The sequence below is a fragment of the Manacus candei genome, unplaced genomic scaffold, assembly GCF_025592945.1.
Source record: "Manacus candei isolate 608988 ecotype Guabito, Panama unplaced genomic scaffold, ASM2559294v1 h1tg000018l, whole genome shotgun sequence".
Taxonomy (NCBI): Eukaryota; Metazoa; Chordata; class Aves; order Passeriformes; family Pipridae; genus Manacus; species Manacus candei.
In genome coordinates, this window is record NW_026138066.1 from 22,533,214 (window position 1) to 22,549,651 (window position 16,438).

Genomic DNA, 16,438 nt, shown 5'->3' on the forward strand with positions numbered 1-16,438 from the left:
GCTAATGAATCGAGCAACACCCGGGTAGTAATTTACTGGAGACAGTTGCTAAGGACTGCACTCTATAAAAAGCAAGTGGGATATGATATATTTGTGGGGAAATGAAAGTAAAATGTAGGGAAAGTAAAATGTAGAAATGTCACTACAGAGGTTTTGCAAGGAGCAATCAAACATTTAAAAGAAAATTAAATAAATATTAAAAAAAAATATACCAAGCCAAATTACTAAGTATTTAGTCCCCACTAAAGGCAACACCATCCTTCCACATGATTTCACTCGGCATATGAAATACAGCTGGGTTCTGGTTAGTTTTGCTAACTGCATCTGAGGCAGGAGATGTCAGGTGTTCATCAGGAAGGTATAAAAACCACTGTGTTCTCTCAGTACAGAAGACTGAAAGCAGCTTGTTTGTCTCCTGCAGTGGCAGAACTGTTTAGAGCTGAGAACAGATTTTGATTGGCATTCTGCATGAAAGGGGAAAGCAGCAGAATATATGTGGGGGCAAAGAGCAGTAGGTGCTGCTGCTGCTTTGTGGAACAGGAAGAGAACACTGAAAGTGAGGCAGTAAAGTTGACTCAGCAATTCAGAAGATAAGCTGCTTGTAAGGTGGCCTTAGTACAAACAAAGCTGGTTGTGCTTACTTTGGAAATGAAGCTTTTGTTAGGTAAAAATTATATCTGACATACTTTTGACTGTTTTGCAGAGTTAAGTCTTTTTTTTTTTTTTTTCTAATTAGTGACTGAGATGTTGAGAAATATTCAAATTACATTATTCATGTATATATGTAAATGAAAGAATATTTACCCATGGTGAATTTGAATATAAATTTGAATATGAAAGGGTTATGACAGTCGGTTTCCATAGTCAGTTTTAGCTTCAATGTGCATGTTATGTATTAAAGGGAGAAGGCATTTTTTTAACTGTTTTATCATAGCCTTTTCAGCACTGCTTTTATATGAAAGATTTTAACAGGCATGCCAGACTTTCAGGATGTTAAATGCTACTAAAAAAAAAAAAGAAAGAAAAAAAAAGGTACCTTTTTAAGTCCTAAAAGGCCATTTCAGAAATTTCAGTTGAAAGAAATGACCCAAAGCTTGAAATCAGGCTGGACTATTAAAGTTGCCATTTGGAGTATCTTGTCCACTAATGCAGTAGATGTTGTTCCTTGTTTAGTGAGCCTTTTATTTCTAAAGCTGTTCCTAAAGACTATTGTATCAAAAATAATAGGTTTGTTCACTAAATTATAAATTATTTGAAGCAATAACTATCAAATTGCAATTGGGAGAAGTTCCATAACAGGTCTTTAAGGCATCACCCTGATGCAGTTAATAACAATCGAGCTTGTTGATGCAACTTCTTTCCCATTTCAACCATAATTTTCTCATTATGTTTGTATTACGTCTGTGTTGAACCTTCATCTTTTAAGAGACTTCAATTCACCTGCTGTTGTTTCTTTTCCCAGATCGTTTCTCCCAGTAAGCGACCGTGAGAATGAATGGACACATATCAAACACCCCTCCTGGTGGATATGGAAGCTATTTTCCCCAAATGAAGTAAGGTTATGCCTTTGATTTTCCTTTTATGGACCAAAAAAAAAAAAAAAAGGAGTTGTATTTTCTTCTTTGAGCTTTAGTTTCAGACAGAGCTATAGTTATTAGATCACGCTGGAATTATACACAGCTTCTGTAAAAGAGTGTGCAGCTTCCAAACCCTGGAACCAAACGGACAGATATCATCTGACTGATTTTTGTATTAGTGTAAGGATAAAGCTGTATTACTGAATAGACTCATCTGGAACAGAAAAACAAATTGTAGCCGTAACGTGCTTACTGTGTCACTTAGGTCTTTGTGTGCCTGAGATGTTTAAGGGTTAGCTCTGAGTGAATGCATTTTTATGCATAAAAGATGAGGCTGCCTTTTCCATCTGTGAGCAAATGCTGTTTCCCAGTAAACAGAACCCAGCAACTGTTACCTGCAAGTGTTATCTTGCCTAAGATAAGAGGGTGATCCCTGTGTCAGGAGCATGGCATTAGGCTAATGAGAATTTACCTGTCTGATGCCAAAGAACATGTATTCCTATATGGAGCCTGACATCTGTGCTATCCTTTGCTTCTCATATTGTTGTCCCTTTAGGGTGAGCTCATATATGACTCATTCTTGTTGTTAACACTAGAAGGAAGTCGTCTTGCCTTTTCATTTGTTGTAGACAATTATAGTTATTTTAAGTCTTACATTAAAAACAGTTAAAATTGTTAAAAGCAATCAACACTTGTGTATGCAGGAAAAAAACCCCAAATCCTACCCAAGTCTTTGGCGTGGTCATTTTTATTATTATCATCATTATTGTTGTTAATGTTGGTATTATCATTATTTAGTGATTTTGGTTACTTACATTATGGTGGTGTCTATGTGTGTACCACACCTCAATTGTGCATGATGTTGTATTAATGCAGTAAAAAAGAGGTCAGAAAAGCTTGCAGCCCCTAAGTGAAACATTCCTCATTGTATTCATAATACAGAGCAAATATTCCATACTGTTACCTCTGTTACTAATGTTGGAGGCATGTGTAGTCCTACATAAGGAGAGGGTTTTTTCCAGTGCCTCTTTGTGTGTGCCAAATACACCTATACAGAATTTAATCAGAAATACTTTCTTTCAGTGGCTATGGCTCCCCAACATTTGCTCAGGCAGAGAGGGAGCAGAACTCAAGAACAAGTGCGAAAGCTCTTTATGGTAAGACAGCAAAATTCTCTGAACTTCTGTGCTAAATTGTTGCTTGAATATTGATTGATTGTGATGTCATGGTGGAAATATTTTACACACATTAATCTGAAGGTGTATGTACATACACATAGGTGTCTACGTCAACTAAATTAAATAAGAAAGTGATTTTATGCCTACTAAAACAAACTAAGCTAACTAGTTTTACAGTTTACTAAGCAGAGAAGTCCCCCCTGCTCATTTTTAAGGCAGCAATGTGTAAAGCATTTATCACAAAACTAAGAGTGATCCCATAACTAAGGTATGTACCAAGGAGAAGGCATTCAGGAGCCTCGCTTGTGCTATAGGTTTGATTCATGACCTGTGCCATGCCCTGCCTCCCCAGATTTTATCCCCTGCTAGCAGAAAAGGGATTTACAATATTCTTCTTCTTTGACACGAGGATTTGATGGAAATTAGTTTTGATGTAGCAGATTTGGAGTCCTGTTTGGTGTGCTGTTTTCAAGAGGCTTTGTGACTGTCAGATGTGACATTACAAATGCCTAAACGCTGGTCCACTTACCAACTACAAATGCTGGTATTTGTCTTGGCTGTACTACTCTGTAGCCTAATGCCAAATCACTGTGGAGGCAGAATGTAGTCAAGTTCCTTGCCAGCCAAATTACACCATTTTCAGGTCATCCTCCTCCTCTGTGAATGCATCCTGCTGATAGCTGTGCTGGTAATGGAAACAGAAGCAGCAGTGAGGCTGGGAGATGTTCTGCTGTGTAAATCTGTGCCTGTTGTTAAATGCTCTTTTGGAAGTCAGTGCAACTGGTGAGACTGGAAGCAGGACGTTTGCAGTGAGAACCTGGTCCTGTGCAGGACTCCTGACACCTCAGCCTGCTCTGCCCTCTTGCATCTGCCACCTCTTTTACTGGTTAAACTGGGAAGCTCAAAGAGCAGTGGCTGATAACTGCAATGTGCCAAATAGTAACTGATCCTTTCTCCCTCCTGTTTGGCTGGGAGTGACCTCAGAGATTAAGGGAGGGATGGCAGCATGATTTAAAATCTTAGAATTGTTTAGGTTGGAAAAGACCTTGAAGATCATAGAGTCCAACCATTATCCCAGCACTGCCACGTCCTCCACTGAACCCTGTCCCTAAGTGCCACATGTACATGTCTTCTAAATACCTCCAGGGATGGTGACCCAGCCATTTCCCTGGGCAACCTGTTCCACTGCTTGGCAACCCTTTTGGTGAAAACATTTTTCCCTAAATATCCAATCTAAACGTGATGTTGCATGTGAATCGTTCTGAGTTTAAATTTACTATTTTTTAGTGGTGTGCTACAAAAGTCAGTCCCTTCACACAGTGCTGAAGGCAGGAACTGCAACTGAGGAAAATTCTGAACTGATCATTTTGAACAGTGATTTCTGCATCCTGTATGGGTTCACTCAACAGGCTGATTGCAAGTGTTGACAGAAATAGTAGGTGGTAACAGAAACAAGCAAGAGACTTTGCGGAAAACTCTTAGCAGGTTATTTCTTTATGAGATGTTATGAGAGTGTTGTGATTTTCTTCTTCATTTGAAGTCATCATCATAATTTTTCAAGAGTACATGTAGCAGTATCAGTGTCTTAACCACGTCCTTTAATCTTTGCGGGCTTTTAAAATAATGTCTCTCTGACCTTTTTCATATCAGATGTGATGGGGTAGTCATATATCAGTAGAAGATGGGGACAAGTGAGTAAATGTGATGTATAATGGTAATCAGCCTTTTACTTCCAAATTACTTAATTGAATTCAGGTAGTAATTGAAAATGCTTGCCATGTAACTGCTGTGTGGTGGCTCCTGTAAAATTAATTGTTGATCTTAGTTCTCTTCTGTTGCTGGTAGATGTATAACAAAAGTGTAGCTGCAGTTGCCAGGAACTGAATGAAGTAGAAGACTCAATTATATGGGAGCCCCAAGTGAATACATATTAGCACAGCTTTTAGAGTGGAGTTTGCACATTTTACTGCTTCTGCTCTGTTTTATATACATAAATAATTAGGCTGTCAGTATCACCAAATATATGAACTGGAGAGAACAAGGAAAACACCTAAAACCTTTCTCAAATTCAGGGCGACTACATTTTTATCTAATTTTTAACAACTAATTTACTGTTCTGCTGCATCCCACATTTGCCTCTTCTTCCTTTGTGGTGTTAAGGCTTTTTGTGCATGCTGTCCCAGAGGGTGAAAAGCAGTTGAGTGATTCTGGAATTGTTAAAATGTGTTAAAAATGCTTGTTATAAAATACGTTATTTATAATTAATAACTAAAATATTTTATTTTAGAGGCATGAGACTGAAATCCTATAAAGCAGATTGGAGGCATCTTAGCTTTCTTTTTATATTTTATGTTATGTACATATATATTAAATGTATGTATTTTATGTGAATAAAGCTTATATGTTTAATAGATTCACTGGTACTATACTGGAAAATATAATTTTACTGCAAAATAAAATGGAGTATGTTTTTTTGCTTTGATAAAATGTGACAATGTGACTTTAGCAGCAAACTTTGTCCATGACTAACGTCTTTTCTTGGAAGACTTTGGAGTGTCATTTGGACTAAGCTGCCTATCCATAGGTATCAAAAAATGAGGATGGTACCTGGGCTCATAATTGACCATTAGATCTTGAAGTCAGTTTCTTGCAAGCGCTGTGAAGACTAAATTAAAATAATAATAATTATTATTATTATTACTACTTATTATTACTACTACTACTTATTATTATTGTTGTTGTTATTATTATTACTATTATTATTATATGTGTTTATGTATATATATATACTCATAGGCATGTTTATGTCCTGAAGTTTGTCTTTTAACTCTCAGTGCTGAGGTGATTCATGATTGTTTAGGTTGGCCACGGTGCTATGGGAAATGAGGCTGGGATTTTACTGGTGTTTCTGACAGGTCAGTTAAAAACTAGACCAGAGCCATCACTGTCTCTGATGGGGCTATCTGATAGCAAAAACTTCCTTGGATTTGCCTTTTTTCCTGTGTCAGATGATCCCTTTGTTTTCACTTACTTCCTTCCGGAAATGAACTGTTTTCTATTTGCACAATAAACCTCCCTCTGAGCTGGGAAGGAAGGTGTCTTCTGCACATTCTTATGGGGCTTATTTCATCATTTACTTCCTGATCTTTCCATCTGAAATGGGTTTTGGCTTGTACTGTCATCTGTTGTTCTAGCATTGGCTTCTCCATCTGTCTTCAGCAGCTCTGCTTTGTGGGGAGATTTTGCAGCATCATTTCGGGGCTGTGATGGGGGTTTGCCAGCGAGTGACACAGTGTGGAGCAGCCTCATTCCCCAGGAAGAGAGAGCCAGTGGCTCACTCCAAATTGTTAGATTATTTTACAGCACAGAATGGGAAGATGCTGCTAAAATTGTCTTCACACCGCATCAGAAAAGACCGAGTGTGTTATACACTGTGTTTATATTCTCATAGCTGTGATTAGGTGCTAGAAGTGAGATTGCCTGTTACTTTTGCATTGTTCAAATACCTCAGTCAGAGCAAGAACTGTAGTATAACAAATTCAAGGGAATCATAAGCAGATCATAGACGAGTCCTTTGAAAGAAGTTATCCATGTAACATGCTTGTATTGTTTAATAGTCAAATGAATTAAATTGACAATTGACTTCTAAGCAACACACTTTCTTTGACAGCTAGTTCTACGCAGCCATCATGTCATAAATCTCTGAAAGTGACAGTGTTTGCTCCTCTGAAAATGAGACTTGTTTGGAACTCAAGTTTTGACCTTTCTCCCCGGATGTTCAAGTCATGTCTCCTGCACTTTGCTCTATCTCACGCTGAGTTTTTCCAGCTGCTGCAGTACATTCTTAAAGGGCTGCCAGCAATCAGTCCAACACAAGATACATGGTGGTAAACTAAGTATTGGGCTTTTCTGCTTGATGATGTGTTGTAATAATTTATACTGTTACTTCTGGATTCTTAGGACAGCTTGTGAGGGAGACTGATTCAGTGTCTATGTGGATTGCCATCAGATTTCAGAGCTGTGTCTCTTTGTGCACTGCACAGACAATTTCCAGTTGGGCTATGGAAGGGGAAGATACAGAAGGGTACAGAAGGGTAAAGGAAAGGATGAAGATCTACCTTTACCCTCCTTTGTATTATCATAACCATAGCATCGATAACATTTATTACATCTTACCTGTGCAAATATTTGTAAGACACTGGTAGAAGTCTAGGCATCAATATTCCTCACTTACCTTTTAGGAACTGAAAATTTATTGTGCCTAAATATAGCCCTAGCCAGCACTACCCATGCTTCAGGTCATGTTAAGACACAGCCTGAGATCTTTTGCTTCTGGTAAGAATTTTCCCTACCTAGATAAAGACTTTGATTTTTCTCCCTGTGGTCTTCTGGACAGTGGCACAGAGCCAGGCTATGGTAGAGTTTATTAAGCAATTTTGTAATTTGCCATATTGCTGCACCCCCTTCCAGTTGGAAAATGGGTGAGACAGGACTCTAGCTATGCCAAGGTCTGTTCATAGCACTGCCTCAGTGGACCCTGGGCAGTACTGTTCTTTTTGTCTGAAACTGTGGAATAGTTGTCTTTCCAAAGTATGAAATGATCCTTCACAGAAATAACTGTGAGAGCTCAAGAGTTCTTGGTGTAGTGGGAATAAGGACCGGAATGAGTGATGGCAATCTCCAGTCCTATTTATCTGTGCCATGTGTAGTGGTATTTTTGACTTGGCTAAAAGTCTTTGGTTAAGAAGTTGCATTTTGTTTTCTGGTGTTTTAGATGCTTTCAAAAATGGTCTAAAATCAGTACCTTTTAACATGTTTTTGAAAACAGAAACATGGTCTGTTCCTGATTGGTGAATTCAGTAATTTCACAGAACATGAATAGCAGTAACATCTGTCCCCATTAGACAGTGGCAAAAACACTAGTTTCCATGGGTCAACATTTCTGTTCCTCTGGAAGTTTTAGTAGGTGGTAGATCTTATATTCAGGACCTGTGAGTGAAATGTGGACCTATGTGCCACTTTTAAGTTTATTGTCATTGTGTTGTAAGAGACTTTATTTTACTCAAATTCCCCTGGACTGCATTTGCTGTAGATTGTGATTAAGAATTTAATTTAAGTATCTTCTGCCATGATTCATTGATTTTTATTTTTTTTCTTTTACCAGAGGGAAAATCCTTTGGTTAAATGGTGTACAACACACCAGCAGGGTTTGAACTAACTGTGGTATTGAGGTTGTGCTGTATTCTAAGTAGTGGATGTAAGAGCTGCAGTAAGTAGAGAATATAGAAAAAAAATCAATAGTTTTGGTAGTTTTATTCATCCTTTGATAGTTTTATACATCGTATCTGGAAGTCTCTGTTGTATTTCACTTTAGCTTTAATACTCTCCCTGTATTTCACTTTAGCTTTAATAGCTTCTTCATGCATGAAGGGACCCGTGAGAGGCTGAGGTTGATTGGGAGGATCAGGAGATTGAAACAGAACATACAAAACATTATTTTGTTTTTGGTGTCAGGGGTTGACCCCAGCCAGCAACTGAGGACCTACCCATTTGCTGGCTCATTCCCCTTGTCTGCTCCTGTAATCAGACCAATGCCCAGACTGCCTGGGCAAGAAGTTTTTGGAAAGACTACCCACCAGTTTTATTGCTGATCATGACACTATACAGTGTGGTCAGATGGGATCAGCTGTCCCAGATGTGTCCCCTCCCCACCTCTTGTGCACCCCCAGCCCACTTGCTGGGGCAGCAGGGTGAGAAATAGAGAAGACCTTGGCACAGTTCAGCAGCAGCTAACTGTCCAGATAACATCCTTATGTTATCAAGACTGTTTTGGTCACAGATCCAAAATTAACTCCATCCTAGCAAGACCCACTACCTTCAGTGCATCTGCAATTTCTGTTGCTTTTTTTCAGTATTAAAGTACATGTTACTTGCATTTGAAGATAGTGTGATAAATCAGGAGATGTTTCAGAGTTTCTGTAAAAGCAGTGAGATTATTATTGATAGATAATCTGTCACTTTGATATGTGAAAGAGTTGGGAGATGGAAGATACATTTTCAGAAGAATGGCAACGGGCAACTCTGTAGGAAGAGAAAAAGAAGCTGTATATGGATGAAAAAGACTGTGAGGGTCATGTGCTCAGATATATCTGACTTGGAAGTGGAAACACAGAAGTGTTGAAGGAAGGAGCAGGCAGTCCCTTATGTCATTGAGATAAAGGAGGACAGAGAACAAGTTTGCAGGCTTATAACAATTTCCCTAGAAGTCCAGGGCAGTGGAGCACATCAGCAGGAGGGGTTGCAAAAGGGTTTGTGCCCTTTCTGATGGCAAGATGAGAACTTATGGAGGGTTTAGGTAGAATCTGGGACAGGAGCCAGGCACTAGGAGAAAGCGGAGTTTGAGATTTAATTTTGAGCTACCAGCAAAAAACCATGGGCCAGGGGACATGTTCTAGATGCCAGTCTTTTCTTATTTCCTTTTCTTTTTGACCTCATCTAAGAATCTTAGTGTATCCTGAGTTGGAAGGAACCCACAAGGGTCACTGAGTCCAACTCCTGGCCCTGCCCAGGATACTCCAACAGTCACACTCACACCATGTGCCTGACAGTGTGATCCAAACACTTCTTGAACTCTGCCAGGCGTGGTGCTGTGACCTTCCCTGGGGAGCCCGTTCCAGTGCCCAGCAGTGTTTTTTTGGGAGAAGGGCCTACAGGATAACAGGAAATGATGGTTGATGCCCCAAGCTTGTCAGTGTTTAATAGGCATTTGGACAGTGCCCTTAATAACATGCTGTAGCTTCTGGCCAGCCCTGAAGTGGTGAGGCTGTTGGACTGGATGATTCAAATGAAATATTCTGTTCTACTCTAAATGATAACTCAGGTCTCTAGCAGGTTCTCATACTCATTCTACCCTCATGAAAGAAATAAATTGGTAAATTGGAGTTGATCTCAGTATGGACTGTCAGTTATTTTGTTTATTAATGCAAGCACTGATCAACTTTTGTTAATTGGAAATTTTATTAGGTTCTTGTGACCATTATGTTATAACTAATAACGCAGAACTAGAGGGGCTGTCCTTGGCACTCAAGTGTAGGCAACCACAGATTTTATTAACATTCAGAAAGCTCCCTCTCTCTTCTGTAAACACTCTTGTTCTCAACATGGCATGAAAACCTTTCTGTCATGTGTAATTGTGAATGTTGTGCTGCTCTGTGGAAGAAGATGTGTTAATCAGTATCACAAATGGTTTTGGAATTCCTGTCTTATCACAGGACAAAATTTATGTGGAGCAGAATAAGGAATCTCTTGCAACACTTAACTGTCTGCTTTTTAATTCCTTTGGAGCCTCTACATATGCCAGGCTTTCTTTCTTTATTTGAAATAACTCCAACTATTATTGGTTGCAGCATTTATAAATCTTGCAGTGAATGTAAACTTTCTTACTGTTGTTTAATAGAATAAAAGTTATATTTTTGTTCACCTGAAAGAAGATAATAGCAGTCAAAACTGAATATTTGATACATTGTTAATTGAAACAAGGGTCTTTTTTTTTTTAAAGCATATATTCTTACTGGACAGCATTTAATTAGCATTTACAGTCCATAGCAGAAGACTGTTAACTGATCCCCTTAGAGATGCAAATAATTCTATGGGATTAAACTAGATACTGCTTTTTAATCCCCTTGTTTTGTTAGGAACAGATGGACTTTACTTCTTCAGATCATCATCCAAACAAAAAAAGAAAGGTAGCAAATGAGACAGTACTGCTTTACTGACTGGTGTGCATGTGTATGTGTGTGTGTGTCTGTTGTGGTTAAAAAGACAATCAACTAAAAAAAATAATTTAAGTAACATGCTGCAAAAGCAGAAATGGTTGTTACAGTTGGAACCAATGATAATCCTCTGCCTTGGGATTTCAGAACAATGGATAATGAAAGTGAGATATCTGATTTGAAATTTCCACACACCTAGCTGAAAATTCTGATAATCTGTGTTCTTAAATTGGAGTGTTTGCACTGTGCATTTGTCTTGCTAAAAGAAGCTGAGTAGCTGCTGTGCAGGAGCAGGATGGCTCTGTTGCATGAGTGGAGTGGTGTTTTCCACCATGGGGAGAGGCTCTTCTTCAAGTCAGTGACGTATTTCAGAAAATGTGTTGTTTTTCATGAAAGTTTGTTTTCCTTGAGAAGGGGAGAGATAGTGGTATGTTTATAAAAGGTGACAAATGCTTCTACAAGTGATGTCTGAAAACGAGGGCACTGCTGTCTTTGTCAGCACCTGGAATTCCTGTATGAAGGAACCCTGGTCATAAAAGAGAGTTTTGCAGTGTGGCTTTTGTAGTGTCCTCACTGCAGATCTCTGTATGTCACAAACCATGCACTTGGTAACATTTAGCATTTTTTTTGTTTTGCAAAGAGTAATTTAAGCTTCCTGCCAACAAAATCACGCACTTTTATTTTACCTCCAAGTATTTCAGGTATGATTACATTGATGTATTTTGTATGTAGATCAGGTACTTTGCTTCTGAACAAAATCCAACTGCCTATTTTAATTGAAAATCAGAAATCAAAGAAATTGCCTATTTGCAGAGTTTCCATAGACCTCTCTTGGTCATGTCACCCAGTGACTTTCCCAAAAAAAAGCTCCTGGTGTTCCAGATCAGGTGCTTAAGTGGTTATAGTGATAAAAAACCCAAACCTTCCATATGTTGCATTCATTTTTTTTCCACTTAAGTTGAAAAGTTTTCTTCAACATTCATCTAAATTCATTATTTTGTGGTATGGGTCCATGTTGTGCCTTCATCTTGCTTTTCTCCTTCCCTCCTCTCCTGGTTTAATATTAATCTATTTTATTGAGTAAAAGACAAATGATATTTCTGATTTTGCAGCATTGTGTCTTGCTGAAAAGTGTTTCTGTTTAGAGATATTTTGGTGTGTATATGTATATTTCCATGCATATTTCTACATTATTAATTCATCGAATTGAATACTTTATGAAGAAATAAAGGATGAGTCAGGTCTGTTTTGTGTGTGGCTTTGCTGTTTTGCAGATTTAACATAAGTATATGTATATATCAGAAAACACTTTTGCTTTCGAGGACACTCAATGCAAATATAGTAAGCCTGATGCTAGTTACTATATTGCTACTAAAATGGCAACCCAACTATATCCATAATCAGGCTTCCCAACAAAGTGTTTTCAGTCAGAACACTGCTCCCCTCCAGTGTCCTGACTCACTGGGATGAGATAACTGGCTTTTGTTTGCACCCACCAGCCTTCTGTTACCATTGTTGATGTGAGAATGGTCCTTGTACTGGACCGTGTGGGGGTGGAGGTATTTTCTGTTGAAACACAGAAATTAACCGCAGCTTATCTCCTGTTCTCATGTACACAACTTGTCTAAAGTATCTCTTGAGAAACGGTCAAAGCATCAGGGTAAGAAATTAAACGAATAATTATTCTTTCTTTTCCTCCCACCTCTAGAACAAAGGAAGAATTATGCACGAGACAGTGCCAGCAGCATATCCGAAACGTCACAGTATCACGTAGAGGTGAGATGAGCAGTGATACACCAATTACAGCCTTCAGTTACGTGCAGCTTTTCTTTTTTTTTTGCCTGCATGATTTCTGAGGATACGTGTGCTTGAAGGCACATGCATCTTCCAAAATATCCTGCCAGCCCGAGGTCACTTCAGAATAGATTACAGTGAAATGTCTCAAATTCTACAGCTTTGCCATAATGAGCTGAAATTTTAGATACAGAAGAATGTAAGCAAAGTTGTGTGTGGTTTGGCAAAGGGACAGGACTTCTCAATGGGGTATCAATTCAACGTGTTGTGCTGCCCTGTCTCTGAACCTGGCTCGTTACAAAGATGAGGCGGAGCTGAATAACACCGAGCTGTTGGCAAGGCACACTGGATGATATTTAAAACTAATACTTTGATCAGATATAATCAGCAGAGGTATTAGAATATTCCTCAAGAGCTGAGCGTTAACCCCTAAAAGCCTGAGTTAGTCTAATATACAGTAGTTAAATATTCTACCTGCAGAGATTCTTCCCCAGTATGAAGTGCAGAGTGTGTACTCACTGTCTTAAGTTGCTTTGCAGAATTACTGCGTGCTGCTGTCATATTTTATCCAGGAATAAGTATATTTAAAATAGTCTGCAAAGTAAGCCTGAGTGCTTATATGTAGCCTGTTAAGCACTTTTGAATGCAGCACCTCATTTTGTAGTCTTACTTTGACTCAAACTTTCTCCTCCTGCCATCAGACCAGTTGTCATGGGTAAAACCAAGTCTTGCAAATACCATGTATTCTCAGCTCCTTTTTGCTGGGTTTTAAATCAACTGTAAATTGTGAGATCATATGCAGAAGAGTCTTAATTTCAAGTGCTTCAATCCTATGATCAGCTTGCAAATGAATATGTGTGTTGCTTCTTATTGCCTATTTTTCTTTGGTTTCTTTATAGGAGTTTTGGTCCTGTACTGGCATAGCAATTAGTACTTGTATTTGGAGTCTAAGCATTCCTGTGTGAGCAGCCATTAGAGAGTTCATTTCACTTCATTTCTTTTAAATATTTTGATTATATGCAGTTTACACCTACCTTCCTCTCTGTAATTACTGAGTGCCATTATCCTGTAACAGAAGAAAGCACAGTTAATTTTATTTATTTATTTATTTTTGAAAGTTATTTAGAACACAGATGTACAGGCATATATTACTCTTGGTTCAGCTTGAATGAGTGTTATCAGATCTTCAATAAGAATGTGAAGCTGGATTTATGCTTGAATAAAATGAAATAATTTTGTGGGTTTTCTTGCATGGTTGGCATGTTGAAGGAGAAATTACCACCACCATAACGACAGGGAAGCCAGCTGAGGTGATGTTTGGGAAGCAGTGTTTAGTTTCTAGATCATTAATTGAATCTGGAGAATATTCCGAGAACAAAAGTAGTTACTATACTACATTTCTACTATGTTCCACAATAACATGACTGTCCATAAGGTACCCTAGCCCATCCTGGTTGCCAGCAGCACAGTAGCTGGCAGCCCTGGAAGAGGTGAGGACACTCCAGGTCAAGGTGGTGGTGGAGGTGCATCGGCAGCGTGTTTCTGGGAAGCTTCTGCTGGCACCTCCTGAATTCAGCTTGCCAAGAGGGACAGGTTTTCACTCCTCAAGAAAGCTAATTAAAACCCACGGTTTAATTCCAGCTTTGATACCTGAAAGATGTCAGAATATGCCTTCAAGTCTAACAGCTTAGCACAGTGAGGAAATGACAGAGGATGGCAAACAGCGAGCTAACAAAAATCAGGTGACTTAAAATGGCATTATGGGCTAAACAACCTTTCTGATGTCTTATAGGTGGAATCTGTCATACACAAAGGCACTTTTATTCATGAATAATTTGCATTGCTGTTTCCTGGCAGTTTGAACACTGACACTCCTGAACAATAGGGAAAATTGCAATCATAATTTCTTTTAAATGTGTGTTTCATTCACCAGCACTTGACCACGTTTGTTCTGGACCGAAAAGAGGCAATGATTACAGTAGACGATGGAATAAGAAAGCTGAAATTGTTGGATGCCAAAGGCAAAGTGTGGACTCAAGATATGATTCTTCAAGTGGATGACAAAGCTGTCAGTTTGGTGGACTTGGAATCAAAGGTAAGATCTGTGAGTGACAGTCTCATTTTCAGAGAGAAAGGAAAAGGGAGCAGCAGAAAAATGATGTATGTGGGATTGAGGGCTTTAATTAGCTTATTATCACTTCCCCTTTTTCACTCATGCAGCTTTTCTGAGATCAGGACACTGTATAGTAAGGTGGGGTTTTGTGTTTCCTTTTTTTCTTTTCTTTTCTGGCAGAATGAACTGGAGAATTTTCCTTTAAGCACAATTCAGCATTGCCAAGCTGTGATGAATGCATGCAATTACAATTCAATTCTTGCATTGGTATGTAAAGAACCAACCCAAAACAAGCCTGATTTGCATCTTTTCCAATGTGATGAAATTAAGGTAAGACAATAATGGAGATCTGCTATGACTTATTTGAATAGGGGAGATTTTATGAATTGACAAGTCCAGTGGATAAAGTCAAATGAGCTGATTCATAGAAAACAGTTCTGCACTTTTATTCTTATAAATATGCCATAAGTTTAATGCACTTATAATATCAACACTACTTATAGGATATTAGAAAATGTAGTGTTGTACATGTTGCAAGAGAGTGGTCTAGTTTGTAAGCTGAATCCTTAGTGCATGTTCAAATACACCCTTACTATAAATACTGGTTCTTGGGCTCCATAGCTGTTAATTTAGGTTTCCAAATGTGTAAAGCTCTGAAAAATGTCTATGGTTTGCATTCACACTTCTGAAAAGAACAGTTTAAAATAGTTTGGGTTATCTCAAATTTATCTTATAATGTGCAATGAACTCATGTGAGCCCTGAATCTCACCTAGTTTTCCCCCCTTTTTTTTTTCCTCTTTTTGTTGCTGAAATATTAAATGTTCTCTGTATTCTCACCTCTCTTCATCTCTGCTCTGCTGGAGAAGTCATGAAAGGGAAAATAGTACTTGCAGGAAGGGCAAAACAAGGAAAGAGATTTGATTGTCTCTGATTAAAATATTATCTTCAAGTGTAAATTATTTTTTTAGCATATTCTGCAATACCTCTTTATTTCCAGGGTTATAAATTTTAACTTCTGTTAGTTATTCTCTGTAATAGGCATTTCTTTAAATTCAAATGGGTGATTTCATGGGGATTTTTTTAATTCCTTTGTAGTAGTTTGTGTCATTGTCTTGAAACAACAGATTGCTAAATCACCCTGTGCAACCGTTTTGAAATTGGTATAATGAGGGTGGTGTGAAGATGACTGGCTAATTATGTGATTTATTGTATAGAATTTGCTGTTCCAATGGAAAGTGGGATCCTGTCAGAAGTTCAGGTGGCGTTCTGTTAAATAATGCAGGGATCCCTTTTAGGGTCTGTTTGGACTCAACTTCCCAGAATGTAGAGGAGGTCTCTTTTCTTCAGACTTTCATTTTTGAAGTTGTTCCTCTGTATACAAATCTATGTACAAATAAAAATGTAGAGTATATAAGCATGACTTGGAAGTCCAGGATCTCCCCTTTCTTCTGAGGTATTGCTTGAGTCTCTGACCATACCCTGGGTTTTTTTTCCTTACCCATGGAACTCGTCTGGTTTTGAAGGTTTAGGTCTTTTTCCTGCTTTCAATTAGAAGTTACCATGAACTGCAGGAGCTGCTGCAACAAAAATTAGTTAAAATCAATACTATTTGGGGCATTCAATATTTTCTAAACAAGAAAAATTTTAAATAATAAATATCGAAGGATTAATCGAAGGATTAATGGAATCCTTCTGGGTTTAAGTTCCTCTGATCCCCTAAAGTTTTTTTCTATTAATTCTGTAATCTTAAGGCATCCTTCATAAATATTCTGCAGTGCAATTCATTATAGCCTGAGAAGTCCTTTAATCCAAAATTCAACAAAGTCTTCTGGTCCTAGCAGAAGTTCCAATTACATATTCCTTCCAAAAAGTTACACAGTCTTATGCATTATCAGGGTACTAGGAAAGACACACTCCTTGTAGAGACACTGACAGATTTGGGCTTTGACAGCCTTTGTAGGAAATTAATTTGTCAGCTGAAGACATGTAACAGAGCATTCTAA

The 16,438-nt window shown here is 38.3% G+C and overlaps 1 protein-coding gene across 8 annotated transcripts in view; it reads left to right on the top strand.

Moving 5' to 3' along the window:
- EPS8 (epidermal growth factor receptor pathway substrate 8) overlaps positions 1-16,438 on the top strand; it is a 143,081-nt gene that overhangs the window by 84,705 nt on the left and 41,938 nt on the right. For 7 of the 8 annotated variants that reach the window (XM_051784436.1, XM_051784438.1, XM_051784439.1 and 4 more), the window contains 5 exons: positions 1,463-1,553; positions 2,661-2,734; positions 12,236-12,303; positions 14,255-14,416; positions 14,615-14,764. In XM_051784436.1, the coding sequence (XP_051640396.1) occupies positions 1,492-1,553; positions 2,661-2,734; positions 12,236-12,303; positions 14,255-14,416; positions 14,615-14,764 (516 nt within the window). In that variant the 5' untranslated portion in view covers positions 1,463-1,491. The remainder of the gene's footprint in view (positions 1-1,462; positions 1,554-2,660; positions 2,735-12,235; positions 12,304-14,254; positions 14,417-14,614; positions 14,765-16,438) is intronic. The other variant, XM_051784442.1, reaches the window with a different exon arrangement.